Source organism: Uloborus diversus, chromosome 7 (assembly GCF_026930045.1).
Source record: "Uloborus diversus isolate 005 chromosome 7, Udiv.v.3.1, whole genome shotgun sequence".
Taxonomy (NCBI): Eukaryota; Metazoa; Arthropoda; class Arachnida; order Araneae; family Uloboridae; genus Uloborus; species Uloborus diversus.
In genome coordinates this window covers 56,108,861-56,136,858 of record NC_072737.1, presented here as the reverse complement: position 1 = coordinate 56,136,858, position 27,998 = coordinate 56,108,861, and the positions used below count along the sequence as shown (strand labels likewise).

Sequence of the window (27,998 nt, the reverse complement as noted above, 5' to 3'; positions counted from 1 at the left end):
TATCACAAAAGTAAAAAACCATAAAAAACAAATGTTTAATTTCAGTTTTAAGTATTTATCTTTGACCCACAGTGTATAAAGCAAATGTGGGTAAATTATAAAGTTCACAACAGTCTTCCTAGAAAAATGCCTATCAGAAAGATAACAACAGATAAAACTATCAAATAAGTAGGTATTCCTATTTGCTGATTTGCAGGAGATACACTAGATTCAATTTCAGATGGTTGTGCAGATGTACCTTTTGATCTGGAATCATAAGCAACTCTGAATCTTAAACATTCTTCCTGCAAGAAATTGGAAAAAGAAATATTTAATATATAATGTTGAGATAATTTTCAAGTGAAAGAATATAAATTTGATTTGTTTGAGATAAATATAAAATAATTAAAAAAAAAAGTTCAAAAAATTACACTTGAAAATTTAAGATCCGGTTGAGGGTATTCAAAACCTCAAATTACTTTTTAACCACAGTAGTTTATACATCCATTTTGCAGTCAAATGTAAAAAAAAAAGAAGAAAATATTGGATTAGATGAACTTACCAATGTTTCAATATTACTGTTGAATGCTCAATTTCAATCTCTGGTAATCAAAATTCTAGTAACCAATTTAATAATACAAAACTACACACAAACATTTTTGTATAAAGATATTAAATATGAATATTTTATGTCAAACTTTGAAAATTATCGAAGAATTAAATACTTATTCCATAATAAAAAAAAATTTCATGGATGTTTTTATGCATCATTCTACCAATTAAAAGTAAAACAATATAATCATACTCCCTTACTGCCTTCACATGCTGGTGCTAGTGCAAATATGACTTACTCCCAAAACTTTTTTCAACCCACAGCTCTTATGAAGTTTCACCAATCCCACACTCAGATCTCAATTACTAACAAGAAAAGACAAAAAATATTTTTGGACTTAACATTTTTAGAGGTCACCTCAAAGTTTTGGAATACTGCTACTTTCTCAGCCAAGCTAAACTTGTGAGTAGCAACAAATTTCTTTTATAGACCTAATAATACAAGTAATTCATAACACAAGTAATTCACAATAATTCAAAGAGTTTACCTTTAAAGAGGAGTTCTCTTGACGTAGTTCATTCAACTCTTTTTGTAAATTTTTGGTCTTTTGTAATTGTTTCTTTATATCAGCACAAGTATCAGCTGCAGTCTACAACAAAAAGAATAAACATTTTCATACTTTGAATCATACAAAAATAACTGCAGTACACTCTAAAACAGGTAGTAAGAAACATTACTACAGAAAACATTAATGTTTGAAAACAAATTTAAAGTGACTTAATCTAAAGGAAACATTCATTAAATCTATATTGCTGTGTCTAAAAATTTTGACAGTAACCACAACAATTTCTAAAAATGCCCATCAGAAAGATCACAAATCCAAAATACATCAATGGTCCCATTGAAAATTATTCAAGCAAGGAAAACCGTGCCTAAAAATTAAAAAAACCCCAAAAGTTCCATAAAAAACTCCTTAACATCAACAACCCTTAATAACACTTCATAATCAGGGTTGAAAACATGTTTTATTTTTTCTGAAAGCACCTATAAATAAAAGTACCTGTTTTATATTGTTTTCCCTCCTTCATTTATAAAACAAATTTAGAGGTATTTGAAGGGTAATATTTAACCAAGACATAATATAAAATAGTTTTATGGAATTATTTGATTTTTTAAATTGGAATCTGGCAGAATTAAAAACACTAAAACTTAAAATTAAAAACATAAAAAAAGGTTATTTGAAAATGTATAAGTATGACACTGAATGACGAAATACTTCCTTAAGGTTCAAATAAGGTGCCAGGAAGAGGTTCCTGAGTTTTAATTTTGTTCTTTTTTAATCTTGTGATTCATTGTGAACTCTGAACTATCGGTTTCGTATGTTTCTAATTGTGACATTGGCTCTGGTTTTTTATTGTTATTTTTTTCTCCTTTAAATACTCATTGCTCCCCTATCGCCCGCTTAAGGGGCCAAGTGATCTCTCCCAGGTTGGGAAGCACTGGTTTAGACCATCAACCCTGTTAACAATAACTGAAACTTCTGATATTATTAAAAACAAGTTTTTATGAAAATTGAAAATGAAATTTTCATCAATTGCACCTAGTCTACACATAGAAAAATTAATCCACACAAACAAAGAAAAAAAAAAAGTCTTGAAAAAAAAGGATTCAAACAGGGATAGATAAATTTTAATTCTCCTGGTTAACTAACATAGAATCCTCAATACTAAAAACAATTGCAAGAATTTAATGACACAACACAATAATATAAAGGTAGAAGACTGCAAGATTTTAAAAAATGATAATGTAATAAGAGCATAATGAACTAACTATACTTCGTACAGCACTTGAGTTAAAGTTTCAAAGCAGACTTGCCAACTTTTCAGAATTGGCATCAATAAAACTTTTCGCGAGGCATTTAATAAAACCATGACAAATTAATTCAGGGTTCGTACTCAATTTCAGAAATAAAATGAAGGAGTTTTGGAAGAGTTTTGAAGGAGTAAAATGAGATTTTGAAGGAGTACTAATGGACTGTCCTTAAATGATGTCACTTTTTTTTCAACATGTTTGACCATCTTCCCCTTTGTCACAAAGTATCACACTTTATCTTACTACTACTCGTTATGTCATATTTTTATAAGCATATTGTTATAATAACTAGATGATGTTACTTTTTGTCACCTTCTCTCTTCCCCTTGTCACAATTTCATGAACAGGTCCCCCCTCAAGTCATGACTCAATATCATAACTGCGATTTGAAAAACAATTGTTTTTTAACACAATCACTTATACAGGGCTCATAGCAAGTGGGAAAAAATATACTAGAGTTTAAAAGGAAAAATATAGGAGTTTGATACCAAAATATATAGGAGTTTAAAAGGGAAAATATAGGAGTTTTGTAGAAAAATATATAGGAATTTCGAAAACGTATAGCATCTAATATGTTTGGAGCACTGTATAAAAAAACAGAGCACCAGTATCAATACAATTATATTTTGCATGAATCACAGATGTGAGAGCAAATGAAATCACAAAATAGTATAAAAAAGCAATTACAAAATTTAGATTTTAACTTACGTGCTTCGAAAAATGCGTCTGTTATTGATTGCTAAAACTAGGTAATAATTAATTTAGACATTCTTTTTTCAATGTCATCAATCTACCCATAGTCCTTGGCATTGGTACCTCATCGTTTCAATGCTAACACTGACGATGAAAAGTCCTGTCGACTCCATGTCTCGAGACAATCGTTACAAAAAGTAAGCAACACTCTGCCTCCCCTTTGTTTCACTATTTATAGAAAAAAAACTTATTTTACGAAACGAAGTCAAAGAAAAAAAGAGCGCTCTAATGCATCACGTTTGTCGGAGAGAGAGAGAAATGGTCAGTCTCATACGCTTGATTCATTTAAACGGCATGTTTGATTCAAATATCCTGCAATTTTTTAATGTTAAAACTGGATTTTGTTTCTTTTTTGAAAAATTGATTCATTAAAGTGGCCGATTCAATTACCCGTCACTCACTCTAATGACATTATCCATAACTTACAGTTAATGTGTGTATATATATATGCATACACATGTATCAAGTTTGAATTTCACCTAATCTGCCAAACGAAAGGAGTGTTAGAAGAGCCCAAGTGGAGCATAGAACTTTCCATTACCCTCTGCAATTTGTAACCGTAACCAAGTAGATAGAAAAAGATAAGTCAAAAAACAAATTTCTGAGATGAGGACCGATTTCTGAAATTTTTGGAAAATCTACACACAAAATGAAAAAATATAGGAATGTTTTTCCATGGATACATATTTGAAAAAAGCAGACAAAATCCTATAAAATGACACTTATTTCATCGAGATAGTTACATTTTTCAGAGAGCTACAAGCTTTGAAATATTTGAAATACTAAATTGGTATTGATTGAATTGGTACCAAAATCTGTACACGGCATTTTCAAAAACAATCGATTGAGCTACTACCAGTGATTTGAACTACATGTAAAAGTATATGTAACAAAATTAAAAGCTTTAAAAATCTTTACAGCAGTACACTTAAAGTTAACATGTTATACTATTAAAATTACAAAGTGAACTCATTAAAAGAAAAAGAATTGAAAACAAGTTAAAAGTTGCAAGTAAAGCTATCTATATTTTATATGTTTCAGAAAAATAATCAAACAGAAGTGTAAAACACATGCTAACATTAAAGATGTAAAAGTGCAAAGTGCAGAGGAGAAAGAAGAAAACAAATGGATCAAAGGTTTTTGCATTTTTGGGTAGCATTTAACATTTGACCAAAAAAATATAGGAGTTAGTGAGAAAATATAGGAAATTTAGGAGAATATCTGATAAATTGTAAAAATATAGGAAATATAGGAGGACTATGAGCCCTGCTTATAGTACATCTGCTCATATATTTTTAAATATTTAAATAATAATTAGACAAACTGACTACTGCAGCTGAGAGTGGGGTGAATGGAAAGCAATAATCATAACATTTGAAAAAATAGCCAAGCACAATTAAGCATGGTTTACTTCATTTATGAAATGTCTTAGTCAACTAATAATATTTTCACCTTCAACTTTGATAACTTCTATGATCAATTTGTCAATCACATCTTTATGAAAAAATAAAATAAATATATGAAATTACTTCATTAAAATCGCCCTTGTGATGAAGTTAAGTTGTCAATCGAAGTATTTCAACTTACTGTCATAGAAGAAGACTATGTAGTCTTGAACTAAGAAAGAAGGAGTTTTGAAGGAGTTCAAACTAAAATGAAGGAGTTTGAAGCGCCCTTCAAAAAAATTTCCTAAATGAAGGAGTATTGGAGGAGTTTTGAAGGAGCGTACAAACCCCGTAATTGATGCAATACATTAAACTCCCAGTTATCGGCAGTCGGTTTATCCGCCGTTCGGATTATCCGCTGGTCTTTACACTAACGAGATCATAAAAACTAAAAGTTGGGAAAATGTTAACAGACAAATAGATCCACTCATTTGAATTTTTTCTTTTTTGGGGGGGGGGGGACAGTAGGGGGGGGAGCAAACTAGAATGAAGCTTAACAACATGGAATGTTATGCTCAAAAAAGCAAAATTAGTTTAATTTATAATTGCTTTTAGTCTATGTATATATAGATCTCGTTGCATTACTCTCCTTTACAACAGAAATTAAAAAGAAAACATTTTTGCTTGTTTTCTTTTTAATTTCTGTTGTAAACGAGAGTAACGCAACAAGATTTATCTATACATGTATTAAAAGCAGTTATTGATCAAACAAGTTTTGCTGTTTTGAGAATAGCCTTCTTTGTTAAGCTTCACTCCAGATTGCTCCATCCCCCCCCCCCTACCGTCGCACTTTCCAAAAAAAAGTTGCAAATGAGTATGTTTCTATTTGTCTGTTAAAGTTTAGTTTTCATGATCACCCCCCCCCCTCACCTCCCCATTTATAAGCCTTAGTTACTACTGAATTTTGGTAGCGTCTTAGTTTGTAATGATTAATACTCGAATATGCTAGTTTTTTTTTTTTTTTTTTGCAAACATTAAAAAAAAAGAAAAATTAATTTGAATTTTGACATCTTGAATTCAAATTATGTTTTTCGCAATCACGAGTGTGTGTATGTAGGCGTGTGTGTTTGTGTGTGGGGGTATGTATTTGTGTGTATGGGTTATGTGTATGTGTGTGTAGGCATGTGCATTTATGTGCATTTGTGTCTGTGTGCTGGCATAAGTGTGTGGGTAGTTGTGTGTATGAATGTGTGTGTGGGGGAGGTATGTATATGTGTGTGTAGGCATATATGCTTGTGTCTGAATGCAGGCATAAATGTGTGGGTTGTTGTGTGTATGTGTGAGTGTATGTTTTTGTGTGTGTATGTGTGGGTGTCTGTATGTATGCGTGTGTGTATGTGTTTGTGTGTGTGTGCGTGTGTAGTTGTGTATGTATGCGCGTGTGTGTAGGACATGGAAAACCTGGAGACGGCTTTCGCTATAGGAGCAGCATCGTGAGGAGCCCGTCGACGGTGATGGTGTGGAGGGTGGCGGTGGGAAAAATCAAAAGACGCCAAAAACAGTCAAATGAGAACAACAAGCAATCGTGATTGCTCAAAAAAAAAAAAAAAAGTGGCGGTGTGATGGGGGGAGGCCTTACCAATCTACAAGTTTATGTCAGCCCATTTCAAACATAGTCATGTTTAATTACTACTTACTAGACCATCACCAGAAAGAGAAACACCATATTTAACTAAATAGAATCTGAAAAACATTTCTAAAGTCAAATTTTATTCAAACATTCATAAAAATATGATCCCATTGAGATTCCAACTTGAAATTTTGCACAAAGAAAGATAAAATACACAAAAAATTTTGAGAAGTTAAGAAAAATTTATTATATGTTTTCTGAGAAATTTTTAAGTTTTAAATTTAATTTTTTTAATGAAAATTTTTATTAAATTGGTCATGCTGCACATCATATTAAACAGCAACTAATGTACTTTAAAATGCTTTTTACAAAATCTTTCTATCTATATTTGGTGTTGAGTTATCATTCATTTTATGTTCAAGCATCCATGAAAAAAAGAGAGTTTTTCTAAAAATCAAAGTCTCACAAATAAAAAAATTAAAGAGAAAGAATAAAAATTTGAACTTTTGATAACCTCAAAAGGTACAATCAATGAGTTAAATTTCAAAGAAATACAAAAAGGTGAGGGAAAAACTTTGGCTCACTTGACATGGAATGAACCCAGCGCATAGTACAGAAACTAATAACTATTTCTTATTTATCTTTTTAATTTAAGTAAAGTAAAAATAAAGTGAATGCAATATATAGATGCTTAAATTAATAAATATTTAATAAACAGAGCACAATAGTAATACATGGGGCAGAATATTAATAAACGGGACAAAGGTTGAATGAGTCATTACAAAGTTTTCAAAAATAAATTTACTTCATAAAAATATTGCTCTTTGGTGTTAACAGTAATAATTTATGTAACTTGACAGTATTTTCGTTCATTGAAGTAAAGCCTTGTTTTTCAGTAAATTCATTTTTTTAAGCATTAGAATTCCCTATTTGTTCTACCGCCTGACAAAATGTTTATTTTCTAAAGCCTTCAACAAATTAAGATAAACTCTGACAAGTTTAATAATGATTTTTTATGAGTGGTTGAAACGAACTCGGATATAATTGAATTATACTTTTTGAGTGAGTGTGGCAAAATCTAGAACATGCAAATCCAGTTCTAAAAAACATAAAATATAAGAAACCCCCAAAATAATTGTGAATTCCAAATAAGTGCTGTCCTAGCAGTAAAACCACATTACAAAAAAAGGCGGACGGTTGTTACAGAAGCAGATGCAATAGGATTCCAAAACTCAGATTTGTTTTTGGGATGGTTCAGTTTTCCCAGTGTAAATAGCTTTAACATGAAATACTGTTAAATCAGTGGAGATTTCTAATGTTATTTTAGCTTCTGTTACTTTCTTACTGCCCAAGATATTTTTCCATGACTTTTCCAGGTCTGAAAAAAATGCTGTTTATTTTTTACCCATAGCTTTCCAGGATTTCTATGACCCGTACAAACCCTGTCGAGTGCCACACGACAAACTTATAACCCCCCTTCCTTCATGTGTTGGGGGTTAAAAATTCAGAAAGCAAAAAATGATTATTTTAAATATTTAAAACCATACTACAAAAAAATAATTACTTTTGCTGCAGGGACTTCTTGTTGTACTACAGCAGCTTTTGTTTCAACTTTTGGCGGATCAACCACATCTGCAACAACCTGATAGACAAATTCCAAGGTCATTAAGTTTTTACAGTTGAAAAATAAAAATGGTTTCTCCCTACTCACAAAAAACTTAACCTACTTGCTGTGAAGAAGAATCATGAGGAATATCAAAGACACATTTCAGCTTGGAATTCATCAGACCTTCTGGAAGTACATCCCTCCACTAAAGAAAAGAGAACTTTCACATAAGTGTACTTTCAGCGTTCAATTTTACTCATTAATTTGCTGATGAGCAAACTAGAAAATAGACATACATATCTAAAGAAAAGTATCTATTTTTAATGAAATTTTTGAAACGAAAAAGTTTAAAAATATTAACCGACTTAAAACTAACAATTCAAGGTTATCATATTTTTAACAAAAAATATCTGTGAGTTTGTGCATATACATATAAAGACAGTTGGCTCTCTGACGGCTTTTCACAGTCCAAGAAGGTCCACTACAGTGCTAAAAGCATTCGATTTAAGGAATATTTTTTGTGGTCACTGTTGAGAGAGATCACTGAGCCTTCTCTCAAACGTGACCAATGATAGTTTTGCGTTTTTTAATACGTAGTTCAAAGTCGAAACGTTTTCGTAGAGAGCTCCTGATGCTTTACTATTCCATTAATTTTAAAAAGGATAACCTCAAGTTTAATTTCTAAAACTTCCCATTTCGGAGAATTTCTGGGAAAAGCCCTCGACATTCTATTGAAAACAAAGATTAACTAAAAGAGACAAATTTTGAAAAAAAAAAAAGGGTTAAGAAAAGAAAATTGTGGAGGAATCTCTTCTTTTCCCTCATCTCAACATTACTGAAAATTGCGGTTTTTGACATCGACTATGAAAGTATTGCTTGAAAGGTAACTAGAACTTCTCCCGATTCTTTTCTCCTTATGCCTATATAAATCGCCCAACTTCGAAAAAATTCCGGGGGAATTTACCAGATTCCCTTCTTTTCTAAGTTGTCAGAATAGAAGCCTAAAGATCCATTAGTAAAAAGTAATTAGAATCTTTTTTTGAAGGGACATAAAAATGTGTCAGCGTTAGCTTTATTTTTCGTTTCAAAATTTTCTTTTTCTAGAACATTAAAACTTGATTTAGAAACTTAAAGGAAATTCAGGAACTAGCGGTAGTTTAATGTCTTTGCTCGACTCAGAAGAATCGAGATCCGGTAGTGATTAATTTAACTAGTTTCATTTACAGAGTTGGGCCAAAATACTCTTTAGCCGACTGGGCCAAAGTCAGTCCACTCCTGCCTGGACAAAAAGGTAAGGCTTTTGATTATTCACAGGCGGTAGGGTGGAGGGATATTATTGATGGCCTTGGCTTCTAATGTCCGAGTGCTTAGTTTTAGGTCTTGCTTCCAAAAATCTGCATTCATTTTTCACATTTGATGCATTTAGCCCAACGTAGTCCTAAATGCTAGCTTTTTCGGAACTTGACATCCTACATTTAGTTTTGGTACAAATTTTTTGGTCTTTTGCCTATAGGATAAAGATTCCACTGCTGAAGAGTTCTGGCTTCATCTTTGTCATTTTTCTGTGTTGTTATTGTGTCTGCTTGTTGTTTTATTAATGTTTATATTTACCTGGCCTATTTGTTTGCCCGCTTTGTGCATCTTTGGGCTTATGGTTTATTCTTTTCTAATTTTTTTCTCTATCATATGTTTTCAATATATTCATATATCTTACTACTATTATATATGCGAAAGTTTGTCTATATGGATGTATGGATGTTTGTTACTCTTTCACGCAAAAACTACTGAATGGATTTTGATGAAACTTTACAATAATATAGCTTATGTATCAGAATAACACATAGGGTAGTTTTCGTCCCGTTATGGGGGGAAAAACCCCCTTAGGGGGGGGGCAATGAAACAATTTTTGAATAAATTCTCTAATATGGGGATGAAAAAATACTTGCACATGTTAACATTATATATCCATCGAAAGCTCTGATTTTTCTGCTGAAGATGGCAACCGTTCGAAATTTCTAGGTAGAATTAAAAAACGAGTTATGAGCTTTTTAGTTCCATGTTCGAAGGCTTTCCTCAACTCAATACAATATTTAGTGTATCATCTCAACTCCCTGTCGATAGCGACTATTGTTGTATTGTTGACTATCTTTGCTTTTCGTGGCTGTTCAAGGCTTTTCTCAAGTCAAATCTAGAAGTAAGATTTTTGTACAAGACTGGCAAATAATACATAGATTTGACTGATTATTTTCCATTTTAATGCAACTTTGAGGCAATTAATGTTTTTATTTATTTATGTTGACTGGGTATTTAATCGATCAGCAGGAATCTAGCCAAACTTTTTTTGTGGAATCATTTCAATTGCTAAGGCATTTGGCATTTTTTTCAACTGTCGCTGTTTTTGAAGCTAAAGACTATGCAATACTGTTTCTCGGTTTTCACCATGTAACCAAATATCGCCATTTCTTTAATATTTCTTTCTTTAAATTTGTTAACACATAAAATAATTCGCCAACTAAATTAAGCGAATCAATAAACAGCACAAAAATTTCCATTAATTTGTCTTTGCACACAATTTCAAACAAATGCCAAATTTTTACAGTTTATTGGAAACATTTCGGGTAGCATCATTTTATAATCACCAGAAGTATCTCTGTATTTGGCGACTATCTCTTTGATAAAATTAGCAACGCACAGTTTTACAAAGTAGGGAGGAGGAGCCTCATTTAAGGTATCCCAAAACGGTTAACGCAAACTTAATAACATTTTAAATTGCAGTAAGGGATTATGGGCAGCTACACTTTTTAAAAGTTTGTACTTCAATAGCAATATAGAAAAGGTTTTAGACTATGTTAAAAAAGAAAGAAAAAAAGATAACTCTTTTTAAACAAGTGAAGTTTAATTTTATATATATTTTGGAATTTCCTCAAATTTGTATATGCTTAAATATCGTTTTTTCGTTTCTAAAAGAGTACTATTTTGTTCTCCATACTTATTGCCATTTTACTTTTATGGGTAAAGAAGAAGCTCTACTTTTAATCAGGTCAAAGCGGTGTCTTTTGAGTTATTTCAGTTACAGCCAGGGTTGGCTTTTTGCCGGCAGAAACTGGTTATAACCGGTAAAAAGCGGCAGAAACTGGTAGAAACTGGCAAAAACTAGAAAACGTTTTTAATAGCTCTAGTAATTACTTAATGACAGGCAATTAAGTAAAATGAAAAATATAACTCCATTTTGTCATTTCAAAAACTTAATGTAATAGTTATTTAATAATTAGTGTAAAAATATGTTAAACAACAAGACTGACATTTCCAGAGCAAAGTAAAATTTATCATAGTTGAAATTGCTATGTGTTAGAAATTTTAGCCTTGTAATGTTGTAAACCTAACAAATTTTTCAGTTTGTTACTTATAATTATTTTGTTTGCATTTAATATAAAGTGTAATATATATATCAAATATTTAAATAAATACAGATTTATTTTATTTCATTAAACTCTAAAATACAAGAACTTGTCATTTTACACTTAATATAACTGAATAAAGCTATTCTCAAAGAGCTTAATCAAGCAGTTACTGATAATCATTTACTCGCCTATATGCTCAATCCAAAGTATTAGGGAGTAAATTTATCATGTAATCAAGAAGAAAGTGCCCACACTTTACTCACAAATATTAACCCTGATTATGTACTTTATACCATTGCTTTACAAAACAAATCGGCCCCTTTTCCCAAAACCTATTTTCCCAATCACGTTGTAACAACTACTCCAAATACCGCATGGTGGTCCAGTTTCAAAAAATGTGCTATAGATGAAAGTTTTGTGAATCTTGCTTGTTCTTTGAGGATAATGCCTGCTAGTTCTGCTGTGATTGAAAGAATCTTTTCAAATTTCTCCGTTGTGCACAACAAATTGAGAAATTGGTTAGGTTTAGAAACAGCGTCAAAACTTTGTGACAGGCTGCAGCAGTGTGAAAACAATGTAAAATTTGATTTTGAATGGTGAGTGTTGTAAATAAATTGTATTTGGGTTAATATTTAATTATTTTTCTTATACATTTTCTATTGTATGTCAGGAATTGCATTTATGTCACTTTTTGAGTTTCTGCCAGTTTCTGCCATAAATGTGGCAGAAAGGGGTTTTTGCCATGCCGGTTTTAACCGGTTTCTACCAGTGGTTTTTACCGCCTTGGCAGAAACCTGCCAACCCTGGTTACAGCAGAGAACGAAAAAAAGTAGCGATTGCTTCTCATAATTATTATAGACTCAGGGAATGCCGGGAATTTTCGCTACGCACAATTATCTGGTACTATTTATGTTACCAATAATAACAGCTTAATTATTATTATTATTTTGTTATAGAATACATTTAAAAATAATTTTTAAGTTCATTTTGACAAATCAAATTAAAACATCATGGGAATTAGCAACTGTAAACTGTGACAAGATGAAAATTTCAACCAATATGAAGTTCAATTACAAAATATTCACCAAAGCATCTGGATTAAAGTCCCCATCTGGAGCAAACATACTTTGAACCATGAACTTGTGCTTACTTCGATCAGCAGTTTCTAAATCAAGTGGTTGTAGCATTACTAGGGAAAAAAGAAATTAGTTGAGCATCTTTCTTTGAAATTAAAAATACTAAAAAAACAATAGCAAAACAATAACAGTTGAAATTTTAGTCATCTTAACTTTTCAAAAAATCAAACTTCATTACTGATTTCAAAATTGCATAATACAATATGCATCTATTTACAAATAAAATTCAGAAGACAGAAAAAGTTAAGCAAACTCTAATGAATTGAGTTAGAAAAGATATCTCAAAGGGTGAGCCACTCAAACAGACGATGACCCCTGGGGTGAATATCTTCAGGCCCTTCTCTCCCTCTCCACAGAGAAATGAAGTTAGTAATAAAATAATACTACTGCATACAGTGAAATAAAAAATAGCCTTCTTTTAATGCCGCCAAACTCACTCTAACAACTGAAGCGGATACAAAATTAATAGAAAAGGACCAAATATATACATATTTTTTTGTATTTTAATTGTTAAATAATTGAACTTATAATCAAACATGAATTTGAACAATTGAACTTGTTCAGTGCATCAGGAAAGACAGGAAATAAATCTAACGCGTAAGCATTTTAACAACTATTGAAGAAAAAGAGTGATACTTAAAAGAACTAAATTCGATCATGGGTGCCCGCCCATATAGGGGCAAGCGGGGATCAAGCCCCCCCCCCCCCTCTGTTAAAATTTGGAACTTTCTTGCTTTTTGCACTTTTTTCTTTGCAAAAATGTAAAAACATTTCTTTTCCAGCCATTAATGAATAATTTATTAAAAATGTCAAACTTTAATAACTCTAATCAGTACTGAAATGGGTTTCTATGGGGAAAATATCCTGCTAAACCAAGGGGAAAATATCTGAGCCCCCCTTAAAATTTTGCATGTGGGAACCCATGAATTGGATTGCAGTTAAAGCTTAGTTTAAAGGGCCCTCTTATATCTTAGCCCCCGGAGCGACCATCCCCTCTCCGGACGCACCGGCTCGAAAGGAGGAAAAAAAGAGCTGTATATCAAGTTATAAATGTTGGGATCTCCTATTTTCAGATCTGCCAATCTTATGAATGAAAGCAGGAGATTGGGTCAAAGTTTTAAGGGAGAAAAAGATTTTGTAGGATGTTGTTTGAAGAAAAAGTATGCTTTTATCAAGCATTTTTATAGTTCAAAATACACTAATTTAATAACATCTTAGAGTTATGAAAAATTCTTTGTAAAATAGCATGCAAGTTTTATCAAACTTTTGTTTATTATAACGACTCTAATACAATTTATGTTAGAATTTTAAGACATCTTAACTCTGATTTTCACTATGTTGATAAGTTGAATTTTTCAAAAAATACAAGCTGTAAAAAAAAATTGCCTAATGCATGGAGAAATAAAGTAAATACTAAAAAAAGTCACCAAGGAGTTTTTGAAAGCTGTATACTTCAAGTAAACAGAAGCTTTTAAGTCAAACAGAATTTTTTTACACCAAAAATACCTTTGTTATCTAGCTTGCTTTGCACAATATAAAATTTAGGAAATTATCAGAAAAAGGACAAACCAGAAACAGATGCTAAAAGATTGCTGCCCAATCACTTGCAATGAGCTAAAATTGCATAAGCCTAATTGCCACATGCATAAGATTTACTGTAAAAAACAGTGGTGTCATCAGATCTTGGGAGTATCAAGAAACTATGGCAATGCCACCTAATCAGTATTGGAAAAAAAAATTCCTTTTAAAAACGAAAGTATCGATAGGTTACAAAAAAATGGTGATAAAATTAAATATCTATAGAAAACAGGAGAGTTGGCAGGCCTGTGTTTTGCTTATTTAGAGTGTTGCATTTATGCAAAGAACATAAAAACTGTCACAGCACACATAGTTAATTCAATGTTGAAATTTTTTTTTTAATCAATAAATAATTTTAAAATAAAGCTTTATTCATTTATGAATACAAAATTTTTTGCAACATCAAAAAGCACAAAAAAATAATGATATATTTATTTTAAATGAGATTAGACAAGAAAGATCTATTATTATTAGAGACGTACCGAGTAGCACTTTGGCCGAGTAGCCGAGTACCGAGTTACCAAGTACTCGGCCTTTCACGACTCGGCCGAGTTACCAAGTACCCATTACGTTTTAACAAGAACCAGCGACACACATGTGATGAATTTTGAACTTATTGGAATAGTAGTATAGACCTCCTTGTCCATATAATAGTTTTTAAAACTAAATTCCTGGTGAAATTTAATTACGCATTATATAAACAATTTTGTTTGTCAAAAATTTTACCAAAAAATGATTTTTAAAATTAAAAATAAATAAATAAAAGGTATAATTAATCAAGTTCGAATTAAAACAAATTACAGTAAAATCCCTCTAATGCGGACACTAACAGGACAATTTTTTTTGTCCGCAATAGAGAGGTGTCCGCAGGACTGGGGGTTAATACCCCCACTGCAGGCACATGTCACTGCAGACACATGTTTCCGCCCCCCCCCCCTTACAAGGAATGTCTTTTTCAGTGCATAACATGTGAGCTAGAGAAGGTAAAGACATTCAACAAAAAAATCCAACTCTTTTGTCGGATGCCTTTAAATCCACGAGCTCCCATTTTGTGCATAGAAAAAGGAATTCCTTGTAACTTCCAAAACACTTATCTGCAGTGTTCCTACACTGTGCTTTTAACATTGTTTTATTTCCTTTAATTTTTTAAGCAAAGGTATTTTTATATTTTTTTATAACTAATTTTTGTTTGTAGCAAATATCCATTTTTAATATAAAAGTTCCATATTTTCTATACTTGCCTTTTTTTTGCATAATTTTTAATAAACAAGTTTAATAAACTTTGGGGACAGTAAAAGAAAGATTTATACCATTGAAACATTACAAACTTCATTATTCTCAAAATTTAAATTTGACTTATAAATTTTAATTGTAAATTATTGCAGAATATAATGCTTGCTCTTTTTTTTTAATATAAATTTTGGTATCTGTCTTTGACAATATTCAATTTTTTGCAACTACTCGGTATTGGCCGAGTATCTGATCAGAATTTGGCCGAGTACCGAGTACTCGGCAAATTGGCCGAGTATGCCGAGTACCGAGTAATTACCGAGTAGTCGGTACGTCTCTAATTATTATAGCTTTTATTTACTATTGGCTTTTGAAATACCTAAGATACATTGGCAGTTACTTTCATTTAGTTTCACTGGTACAAGGATCAAACTTTTTTCATTCAAATTTTCACATATCAAGTGGAAAGGCATTAGCTTTTTATTTTCATACTTGGAGTTGAATTCTGAAGTAATTTTGCAACAAACATTACAAGGTGAATCTTATAAATTTGGCAGATTGTAGAATTTTAACGAACTAAAAAACTTCATACTTTTAGATATTTCAATTATTTTGAAAGTATCTATAAATAGAATACAGATATAATTATAATTGAACTTTTAATTTAGTGAAAATTATTTATAATGAATCACGGGCATGTGTAGCTTTAAATTATTTCTTATACCAATATTTTTTACTCAATAACGTTTTAATTTACTTTGAAGATTTGACAAAATTTTAGGATTTTTTAAAGATTTCTAGTTTTTTAGATTTTGAGTTTTATAGTTTTCAGTTTAGTAAAAGAAGATTTTTATTTTTGGAAAAGGCCAAATATTGTGCAAGTATATTAAACTGAAAATTGAATGATGTGCTTCAAATTTCAATCCTTCTGCATCCTGTTAAGTATTTCAATTATTTTGAAAGTTAGAAGTCATTTTAACACAAGCTAGGTTAAATGAGTTTATTTTATTTTTCATTTTAACAATTTATCTATTTTAAAAATTTAATTCCAATTGCTTAAGTAATAAAAACTTATGTTGATAGGCATCAGTGGCGCCTCTAGAACTCGAGCAAGGGGGGGGGGGGACTAATCTCACTCCAAGTAAGGACTCTCCCTTTCAGAGGGTCTTTTTTGCAGATACTCTCAATCTCGGGAGGGGGGCATCGTTCTTAGATGGACGTACACCCTTATTTAAACAATATGAAATTTTCTCTACAAGTGGTCTCTCTTCCATAAAATTTAGGACTTTAAATACAGTTTTTTATTTGAAATAAACTTATATAGAATACGGAAGAATATAAATAATTTTGCGAGCATTTTAAAGGTCTGAAAACACTATATGCACCTCAGTCAGATATAAAGCTGCAAATTACCACCCCATGGCTAGAGCTAAGACGGAATTGCAAGCAAACAACAAAAATTTCAGTTACGGCATCCAGAGATTGCAGCTGCACTCTAGCTTTATGCTCATGAGTCTGGAGTAGCTAAAACCATGATCAGGCAAAAACTTCTTATAAAGCTGAGTAGATTATCACATTGGTAGATAAAAATACAATCGCATAACAGAAAGAGGTGTGCAAACATGGTATGACGTTGTTGCTGCAACAAAATTGAGCTTGCTGTCGTATTGAAGAGGGTTTGGAAACAGTGTCAGAAATGATTTTAAACAGGTGGTAGAAACCGCATGTTAAAGAAATAAAGCAGCAAAAAATAACGTATTCTAGTATTGATATCTTTTCTTTTGAAAGTTTTTTTCCCCCTTTAATTTGAATATTCTAATTTTTTGACCTAATGTAAGCACTTATCACTAAAAACTTTTGGATTATTCTGTCTAAGATTATTTTTAATTGAGTCTATTTGAAATGAAATGCACACTTAAAAGCCTAAAAAATGTGGCACGTTCAATTAAACACCTAATTTGTGCTTTATATTTGGTTAGACTTTTTTTTTCCAAAAAGTGAGAAGTATTCTATTATTTTGAATTTGGGTTGTATTTCCTCCAAGCCAGACTTCCCAAGATATTGAAAATCACATTGCAATCTGTTGTACGTTTTGATCGAATGGGAAAAGGAGCTACAGTTCCTTTAGCCCCCCACTCCCTCTTCAACTCACCATTAATATGCCCCAGTGTATATCTTTATTTAAATATATAATGCATATTTAAATTCGGAAAAGTATTAAAGTATTTGAAATCTTTGAAATTTCAGTTTTGTTTAGTGATTTCTGACCTCATGGAAGGGGAGGGGGGGGCTGTAGCCCCCTTAACTGGGGATGAAGTTAAATATATATGGCTGGTTTATAGTTTGAAAGTTATAACTTTCAGATAAAAAAAAAACAATTGCAGAAAAGAAACTATTTCCTCAAAGCCTTTCCATTCTATTGCAGTTCACATTTTAATCTGTTTTAATTTTTGACTAAATGGGTTTTAATTTTTGACTAAATGGGAGGGTCCACAGTGTACTAGCTCCCCCCCCCCCTTTTCTTTTTATGTGCCACTATATATAATAGTTATATTTCAATGTAATACATATTGAAATTCTCAAATGTATTGCAGTACTAAAAGTCTCTGAAATTTCGATTTTTTCTAGTGTAAGTTCGGACCTCAAGGTGGGGGGGGGGGGGTGCTATAGCCCCCTACTTGGATCTGCCGCTGATAGGCATCAATCAAGGCTGATTGCTTGATGCACCAAGATTTTGAGAAGTAACATAGAATATCAATTTTTGTTCAATTTTAATATGTTTGGAAATAATCCTAACTTTAAAAACGAAATTTTAAAACTAAATTGGATATCTTTTGCCTTTATCCTTCCGATTTCTTTGACAAAAAATTTACATTAAATTAAACTTTAGTTAGAAGTAATTTCTTTCTTAATATATAACAAAAGTCTTTGTAAGACTTTAGTTGTAATTAACAAGAATTTTAAGTAGCTACTAGGGATGTGTCATTCATGAGCGAACGGGTTAAAAAGAACAAATCTTTAAACTGAACGGATCTGTTCGATCACCCAAAAAATGAACAACTGTTCTTTTAAACGGTGAGCAGTTTGGAACATTGTTTTGATGCAGTTATGATAAATGATTTTTTTCCCCCCATACATTTATCTTCAAGGTTTTTTAACTCTCAATCAATCTCAAATTTCCTTTTTATCAGTGAAGTAGGGGAATGTGGGGCAAAGTGAAATGGTTAAGATGACTGAGATTTTTCAGAATGAACAAAACGGAAATTTGTTTTGAAAATTACAGTACATAAAGAAAGAGTACTACATTTTATAATAAAACTTGCATTGAAACAGTATTTTTAATTAGTAAATTTGAGTCTTCCAAAAAAGTGGACAATTTTCACTTTTTTTTCATGGGGCGAAGTGAAAAATAAAATATTTTTATAACGAAATATTTTCTATTTGATTATAAAACATATTTTTGATCAAAAGGATCAGTAAATAAAAGGTTGAATGAATAAACGAAAATATAATGAAGCAATAATCAAGTAATTAAATTAATAAATCAGTTTATATACATTGAAAAATAAAGAGCGAGTAAAAGAATGAATGAATAAGAAAATAAGTGAATGAATGAATAAATGATTGAATTACTAAATGAAGGAATGTAAATGAATTAATTAATAAACAGGGCTCCATACACATTTTAGCTTCAGAAAAGGGTAAAAGAGGACCATTTTCAATCAAAAAGGGGACTAAAGAGGACCAGTTAGGATCAAAAAGAGGACCTTGGGAGGACCACTCATAGTTAAACCCATGAAGCACCAAAAGGCAAATTAGTTGCCAGTTGCTAAATTTGTGAAGATAATTTGTTAATTTACTATAATAACGAGAGATACAATTCTTTTATCACCAGTGAAACTGATTTTTTTTTATCCATTGATAAAAGTGCAAAACATAGGGGCGGGGGCACTTAGTTCAGAACTTAAGGCAGCCTCTTTAGAACTAAATAGGCACAATTATACATTTTGACGTCTCACTGAAGGATAGGTGAAGTTGCACTTCATCTTTATTTAGTTTAATATTTTTATGTTTTTCTGTCTTTTAATGTTTCTTACTATAGCGTTATCATACACCAAACAAAAAAAAACTTTATTCTCTTGTTGTTTTCCCCAGTCTCTAATTTTGTTCCCATCTTCATCAGTTTCATCTATTTGCTGAGAAATTTGCACTTCCTCATGACTCACACTGAAACCTAAAAAATATTGCTTTTATTTTCAACAAAGCTACAACTGAGTTTATAACAAAATTATTTTATATTTGAATTTTAAATTTAATATCTTTATCACACAGTTCATACCCTTTAAGGAGAAAAAAAATTTAAGCACTTTTCAAGTGTAAAAAAATGTTTTTCAAGGTACTACCCTAAATTCGCACTATAAATATTACATGCAGATTTCATTTAATGCTAACATATAAATAAAAGAAATTAATATAAAAAGTATACGAAAACAAACTGCTTTTTCTACAAGAGACACTTTAATAAAAGATTTACTGTACTGAAAGTTTTCCTAAAAATGTCTGAAATGCTTAATCACAAAGAGAAGCAGATCAACTTAGATTTAAAAAAAACACCATGATTGCAAGATCATGAGTGCTTTAAACTTTTATGCTGGTGGGGGGGGGGGGGGGGGCCGATTCCCCTCTTTAGCAGGCATCATGACAATGAAAAAAATGTCCAAAAATTCACCTTTATAAAATTTTATATTTCAACTTTGTTTTAAATACAAAAACTAAGTTAAAATGTTATGCACTCAATTGTTTACATTTAATATCCCCCCCCCCATAAGAAACAGTAATAACCGAAAATAAGCTAATAATAATTAAACGTATGTTTGCAAGTTAAGGTTGCAAAACTAAAAATTTGAATTTAAAAAAAAATTTAATTTTTTAGTTATTTAAATAAAAATTAAAACGAGTTAATCTAATGCAGCATGTCAAAATAACTTCAAATTGCCAAAAATATAAAAATATTTATTAGATGCAAAACTATTGAAAGTTCAGATAAGCAAATTTTCACGAACCAAGTTCAATTTTGGCATAATTTCCATAAAATAAATTTATTTTCTACTAAATTAAACACAAAACATGCTAATCTTAGGTAGCATTTGGGAAAATAAAATTCGATTGGGCAAAATATTTTAACATTTTCATGATGCAAAAAGATTGAAATTTCAAACACTAAAACCCATTTTCCGCGAAGTCAAAGTAAGATCAATGTTGCCATGATTTCCAAAATAATTACTTCGTTAATTTTTGAAATTAAGTGAAAAATAAGTTAATCTAAAGTAGTATATGTCAAAATAACTTCCTATTGTCATAAACATCAAAATATTTACAAGATGCAAATGGATTGGAATTTCAAACGCGAAAATCAGTTTTCCGCGAAGTGCGAGTAAGTTCAATGTTGTGATGGTTTCAGATTTAATTCCTTGGTTAATTATCAAAATTAAACAAAAAATAAGCTAATCTAAAGTAGTATACGTCAAAATAACTTCCCATTGTCATAAACATTAAAATATTTACAAGATGCAAAAAGATTGAAATTTCAAACGCGAGAAGCAGTTTTCCGCGAAGTCCGAGTAAGTTTAATGTTGTCATTGTTTCCAAACTAATTTCTTCGTTAATTATTGAAATTAAACGAAACATAAGCTACTCTAAAGTAGTATATGTCAAAATAACTTCCTGCTGTCAAAAACCATCAAAATATTTACAAGATGCAAAAGGATTGAAATTTCAAACGCGAGAAGCAGTTTTCTGCTAAGTCCGAGTAAGTTTAATGTTGTCATAGTTTCTAAACTAATTTCTTCGTTAATTCTTGAAATTAAACGAAAAATAAACTAATCTAAAGTAGTATATGTCAAAATAACTTCCTACTGTTAAAAAAATCAAAATATTTACAAGATGCAAAAGGATTGAAATTTCAAAACGCAAGAAGCAGTTTTCCGCAAAGTTTGAGTAAGTTCAATGTTGTCATGGTTTCCAAACTAATTCCTTCGTTGATTATTGAAATTAAACGAAAAATAAGCTAATCTAAGGTAGCACATGTCAAAACTTCCGATTGTAAAAACATCAAAATATTTACAAGATGCAAAAATATCGCATATATAAACTTCAAACACGAAAGCAATTTTTCGCAATACTGCATATCGAACCTATGTTCAGAAAATTGCACAAATATTTTTAAAAGAATTACAAGCAATCTAAAGTATGCTTTAGATTGCTTGTAATGTTTTTTGAAAGAATCAAGCAAATAAAGAAACTTTTCATACTTTTTCAAGCACTTGGAAAAACTTTATATTTTTCAGGAACTTTTCAAGGTTTTTCAAGGGCGTAAAATTTACGAACATATGCGCCTGTAAAAAAAATGGCGCATGCGCCACGAGATTACTTCCGAATTTATTTGCAAAAGAGGTGGTTAATTAGCTGCGTTACTATTACAGTCAACGCACGACACAACAGTCTCAAGAGCTTGGGATCCAATGAAAACTTTGAGATGAATATTCGAGTATCGAGATCCGAGATCGGAAAGTTCATTCGTTATTGCAAACGTGAGGCTGCAATTCCGAGAAATATCGGTAGCACCCTGCTTCGCGATTCGACGTCATGACTCTTCACCCAAACCTCTTTTTTATGGATTTCCATGCTGCAGCGGTTGAAGTAGTAATGACGTCAATTTGAAGCGAAATAATACGGGAAAGTCAGGTTAAGGCGCCGCGGCCGCGTGTTTGGGTGTACAGTATCTTTGAACACAATGGAAACTTTTAAAATCTGATTTTTAAGTAAAAACACTGTAAAAGCGGACTAATCGGACCAAAATGTTAAAAAGCGGTCTAAAGCGGACTTAACTTGAAAAAACGGACTTTGGCGGGAAAAGCAGACCATTTGGGAGCCCTGAATAAATGAAAATGTAAGTGATTTATATTAAATGATTGAGTAAGTAAATGATTGAGTGAGTAAATGAAACAAACTAGTTCACTTTGCCCCATCCACTTTCCCAGTAGGTACTTCACTAATTGTACAATTTAAAATACAAATAAGCTAAATATTAACAAACTAAATTAACACTGCATTGAATATTAGGAGGTCTCAATTAATATTGAAAATGTAAATAACAAGAATATTATCGTTTTAAGGTAACAAAAATAATTTTTGACTTACAACAAAATATTGCAATATGAGTATCAATTTTGCTAGTATTTTTTCCTGACTGGAAGAGACTATATATAGTACTACATAGTTAAAATAATAGCAGATAAGTGGAGCTAAAAGCAGAGTAAATATTACACCTTTTCACTTTGTCCCGTTATTTCATTTTGCCCCAGGTTCCCCTACAACAGATTCATTTCAAACCTTTTTACTTTATTTATTTTTCTTTAGCCGTTGCAATTCATTTGCAATTTTCCAATGTATCCATTAGTAATGCTCTATGTAACTTGTTTAAGACTACTAACAAAATGTTTGGACTTTCTACTTCCTGTCCCACACACCCGCTAAGATCCTTCTCACGCATTCTGTTGCAAAAATTATTTCTAAAAAATTCTTTTATCACTTTTCTGGTGATCCTTTTGTCTCCGATAACATCCTTACCCACTATCATCTATAGTTGTTTTGGGGTCAAAAAAAAGGTCAATTTTGGCAACTTTTTTTATTTTCACCTGTGACCATCTTACATTTGGAGATATGGTATTTCTATTTGGAATTAAGCAATATTTCACGTGAGTTCAATTTTTCAAATTTTCTGAAGTCACAAACAATTTTTTTACATAGTAAAATTGAAAAACTTAATTTTGTGACATACTGAAACGGAACTGGCGATTTTTGGAATGGAAAACCTGTTGTCTCATTCGGCAACTGAGAAATATCTTACAAAATGAACCATAATTTTTCTGCACATCCAAACCCGATTTTTCTTCTTTTTTTTACTCATTTTAACCCAAAAAAAAAAAAATTACTGATCTAAAGAAGCATTTCGAATGTATGCGAGTATGTCGAGCAGAGAGATCACCTGCAACTTTTTTAAATGAATAAAGTCGCTTATTTAAAAAATGAACGGATCAAAAGAATGAATGGTCCTCTGATGAACGGATCATTGAAAAGAACAACATAGCCCACCTCTAGTAGCTACTGAAGTTTCATGTTTTAGTAGCCACCGGCTAGTAGGAAAAAAAGAAATCATTTATGTAAAATAAAACTAACGACAAGTCTTCTTTCTTACTAAAAGAGATCAACAATTAACATTTCATCAAAATTTATATTTACTGTAAAACTTACCAGCAACTGGGACTGTCCCCAGTGGTTCCACGATGCCACTATTCGGTCTAACACAGTATGTTTTAGGTGCAGTAGTTTTTACTTTAAAACAAATCTGGCGATTCGTTGGATTCGTTAAATTTAGGTATGAAGTGGTAACATCATGAAAGGGTGCTAAAAATATACATATATATATATATATATATATAAAAGAATATTTCAATGCTAAAAATTCATCACATAACATATAATACACATAAATCACTAAACATTTTTATGTCACAGAAACAATGAATAGAACGCACAGAAGACTGAAAATGGCATTAAACGAAGCTTTCTGGAAAGCATTCAATATTTTGAAAACGTAAAAGAGAAAGTATGTATAAAGTGAATAAAATTAGTAATTTAATTTTATAACATTGAAAAAGAACATTGGATTGTTTGCTAAACTAAATGTGCATCTTATTATTTTTGTGTTCGACTAAATTTCCTTTGAAAAAAAATTAACACTAAAATCTCAATTTCTCTTACGTAGGCAAAATTCCTTTTTATACCAATCATTTACTAAATAGTGTGCTAATGAAGTACTCTTAGTTATTATAAAAAGAAATGTAGCAAGGACTCTGAAAGGAAGAAAGAGCCAAAAATTTGGATTCAGCCGACAAAAGCTTTTGGTATAGTTTTGATGCAAAGTAGGTTCAAAATAAATATTGAAACAGAAGAAAAACTCAAAGGTCCTAAAAGTTGTTTGAGCATTTAGTAAACCCAAAGAATAAACCTATTATTACACTTTTATTCCTGTTTCTGCATGGCTAAACTCCCCGATCCTTCTGTTTATTGATAAGACGGCAGTTAAAAATTATCGTAAGTCATTGCATTGATAATTGCTTTCTTAAAAATTATATAGAAAATTCGGATATGAGAAATTTTACTATCTTTCTTAAATGATATCGGCTTGGTGATAAACAAGAGCCTGCAAAAATATTTATATTGAGTGGGATTTCAGGGTTCGTACTGAATTTCAGAAATAAAATGAAGGATTTTTGGAGGAGTTTTGAAAGAGTAAAATGAGATTTTGGAGGAGTACTAATGGGCTGTCATTAAATGATGTCACACCTTTTTTCAACATATTTGACATCCTTCCATCTTTGTCAAAGTATCACACTTTATCTTACTACTACTCGTTATGTCATATTTTTATAAGCATATTGTTGTAATAACTAGATGATGTTACTTTTTGTCTTCACCTAACTCCTCTTCTTGTCACATGTCATATTTTTTATAAACATACTGTCAAAATAACTGTGTAACGTCAGTTTTTGTCACCCTCTCTCTTCCCCTTGTCCCAATTTCATGAAACCGTCTCCCACTTCATCACTTGTGACCTTTTTACAATATCATAACTGCATTTTACTAAAAAATTGTTTTTTTAACACAATCACATAAAATAGTACATCTACTTATGTATTTTTAAATATTTAAATAATAATCAGACATCCTGACTTTTGCTGCTGAGAGTGTGGTGGAGGGGAAAACAATAATCATGAAACTTGAAACAAATAGCCGAGCACCATTTAAACATGTTTTACTTCACTTGATAAATGTCTTGGTCATCTATATATATAAAAATGAATGTTTGTCTGTATGTCATCCATGAACTCAAAAACTACCCGGCAGATTTGGCTGAAACTTTCACTGTTTGTTATTTTTGGTACTGGGAATGTTTATAGACCAGTTCGAAAAAAAATCCGATCGATAGTTCCTTTTTTATTCCAATTTAAGTCACAATCCATTGGATAAATACGAATAAAATAAAATTATCGGCTGCAGAAATTAATTCGCGTGAAAGATCTCATTGATAAGAAGTTAGCTGTTGCCATTTTTCTTGAGTTTGAACAAATAAATTCTTTCTTTATTGTTTTATGGCTTTTCATGCAACGGGAGGATTTAAACTTTTTCTATTTGATATTTTTAGCGATTAACTGATCTTGCAAACTGCGTGAGTACAAAATTTGAGTATAGTCACGACGTCACTTGATACCTGGACCGATTATTATGAAAATTGCTATATATATGTATTTTTCCACGGAGAAGGTGCATAATATGCTCATTGAAGCCACTCGCCACCAGGTGGCACTGCAGAGTAGCAACTTGTGCCCCGTTCAACCGATTGTCATGAAAATCAGTATAATGATGTATTTTTTTGTTGGAGTAGCAACGCGCGTCGGGTACAGCTAGTCTAATAATATTTTTACCTTCAACTTTAATGACTTCTATTATCAATTTGTAAATTACATCTTTATGAAAAATATATATATACGAAATTACTACATTAAAATCACACTCATACAATCATCCTTATGACCAAGTAAAGTTGTCAACAAAAGTATTTTAAGTTGCTGTCACAGAGGAAGATTATCTAGTCTTGAACTAAAAAAGAAGGAGTTTTGAAGGAGTTAAAACCAAAATGAAGGAGCTTGAAGGGCCCTTCAAAAAAATTTCCAAAATGAAGGAGTACTGGAGGAGTTTTGAAGGAGCGTATGAACCGTGGATTTTAGAAAAAGTTGAGGGAATCGCGCAACCCTGCCCCATGATGTCTACAGAGATTAACTGTGTTTGAAACCTCACGTCGTCCCTACGGAGCAAAAATGAGATCTAAACACAGGTATAACAGTAAGATATAACTCACTTTTGCTTTGAGGCGAGGAAGTCTAGTTTAACAACAGAATATAATTTATTACAATTAATAGAATTTTTTTTAATACCTGAATACAACTTTGAAACATTGTAAGAAAAATTATAGAAGTGGACAAAAATAAATCATTGCTCACACAAATGAGCAAACTATTAACTAATTCTGAAAAGCCTATGTAATTCAGAGGGTTGATAGAAAATTGCGATATATAAAAAACCATTTATAAAACCTGCAGCCTCTTAAGCTGGCTGTCATCAACTAAAATGCTGATCAATGCGTCACTCTTGCTAATATTCCCCCCTCCAAAAAAAATTTTCTTTTTCATTAACAGACACTATTTACAACATTTAGGATGTTTCAGTAAGTTACCGCCCTATACCCAGGGCTAAAGCAGAAATACATGAAATACACCGCCAACTCAGTCATTCCAGCCGAGGACTGCAGTCCTCGGCTGGTTGGTGATGTATTTAGCATGTTGTTAATAGGTATTTATTATTATTATTATTATTATTTTTTTTGTAACATTTACCACTCAATGCTGTCGATTTTTACACATATACCATTTTCTTCGATCAGTGTTCCTTAAGCAACATCTTTCTAAAAATAATTCATGTACCAGTAATATTTTTACTCTTTGCATCATCCCACCTCCCCACATTTACAAAGAAAGATCATAGCATTTCTGCCCAATGCAGGTCTTGCTACATTTAAAATAAATAATTAAAAGGCAGAAATTTCAAGCATCAATTAACAGTTTAAAAAAAACGAAAAAAAGTAAAGAGATTTAATTTCTGTTTAAAATGGAAACAAAATTATGACATAAGGTTTTAATCTATATCATTCAGGATAATCTCTACAATGCTAAGTTCGTTCAACCACCAGCAGCATCAATAGACAAAAATACATATGTAATAAAGAAATTGAAGTACTAGTTAAAACGTCACATATATCTGCTGTCAACAACTTTAAATATGAAGTTCGACGTCACTGTATTAACACTAAAATCTTCGGTGAAAAGGCATTAAAAACCAAGGAAATATTTGCCGCTAAGGTACGACAATATTCAGAGAAGATTCCTTGAACACAAAGTAAACAAAAATATTTATACACCATTCTTAGTTGCCTGAAGATTATTTAACGCAGACAGAATACGCGTAATTACTTAATAATAAAATAGTTTCCGAGAATATGTGAAACATTAACTGCGTAATAGAAGGTAAGATATTCACCAAACACATCAAGTAACACAAATATTCCTTATGTTTAATTTAAAAATAAATATATGCGTGGGAATATATTCTAAACGGAAATATAAAAACACATTACGCGAACCTTTGAAATGTAACTCAGTTGGCGGATCCAACAAAAGAGCTTGTTCTGTTTTAGACATTATGAAAATTTTCAACCAAAATTCAGATGGAGTACACAAATTTCTTGCCAAACGCAACTAAGAACAGGAGAATCAAAATTTTGACAAATTTTCAACTATTTCCACCCGTCGCACACAAAATTCAGAACAGAAGAATGATGAAGAGTTATTTTCTCTACGTTGCCATTTAGGTATTTAAATATACGACGCAACGATCGGAGAGGTAAAAGTATGAAACGATTATATGCGTACGCAAATTCATATGGCGTCACAACTGAGTCTTTTCTCGTACGTTATCGCAATTGGTGATTTCTCACTGTGAGCAATTATTGGCGACACATGAATTGTTTATTATAAGATAATATTTTTGGAAAATTTGGCGAAATCCAAAACTTAGCTATGGTAACCCTTGCAGCGCAACAATGATCGATCGCGAAATGAAAACCACAAAGAAAATGAAAACTCTTTTATTTGGAATATGTACATACACCTTCCCAACTATTTCTCGACGTAGTCGCT

The 27,998-nt window shown here is 31.5% G+C and overlaps 1 protein-coding gene across 1 annotated transcript; it reads right to left on the bottom strand.

The window, feature by feature from the left end:
• Positions 1–15: 15 nt before the first annotated feature.
• Positions 16–27,637, bottom strand: LOC129225605 (vesicle-associated membrane protein-associated protein B/C-like). Its single transcript, XM_054860067.1, has 7 exons — positions 27,443–27,637; positions 23,437–23,589; positions 12,265–12,368; positions 7,900–7,983; positions 7,737–7,814; positions 1,080–1,181; positions 16–284 (listed from the first exon to the last, which is right to left on the bottom strand). The coding sequence occupies exons 1-7, from the start codon at positions 27,498–27,500 to the stop codon at positions 105–107; spliced, it is 759 nt and encodes a 252-aa protein (XP_054716042.1). The 5' UTR covers positions 27,501–27,637; the 3' UTR covers positions 16–104.
• Between the last annotated feature and the right edge of the window lie 361 nt (positions 27,638–27,998).

What these genes read in the sequence shown, in the direction of transcription:
- LOC129225605 (XM_054860067.1), bottom strand. Translation starts at nt 27,500, where the DNA reads ATGTCTAAAACAGAACAAGCTCTTTTGTTGGATCCGCCAACTGAGTTA. An exon ending in GGGGACAGTCCCAGTTGCTG is followed by an intron (nt 12,369 to 23,436) that starts GTAAGTTTTACA and finishes TTTTTTCCCTAG; the next exon opens with TAATGCTACAACCACTTGAT. An exon ending in AAGAAGTCCCTGCAGCAAAA is followed by an intron (nt 1,182 to 7,736) that starts GTAATTATTTTT and finishes TTTTTGTTGTAG; the next exon opens with ACTGCAGCTGATACTTGTGC.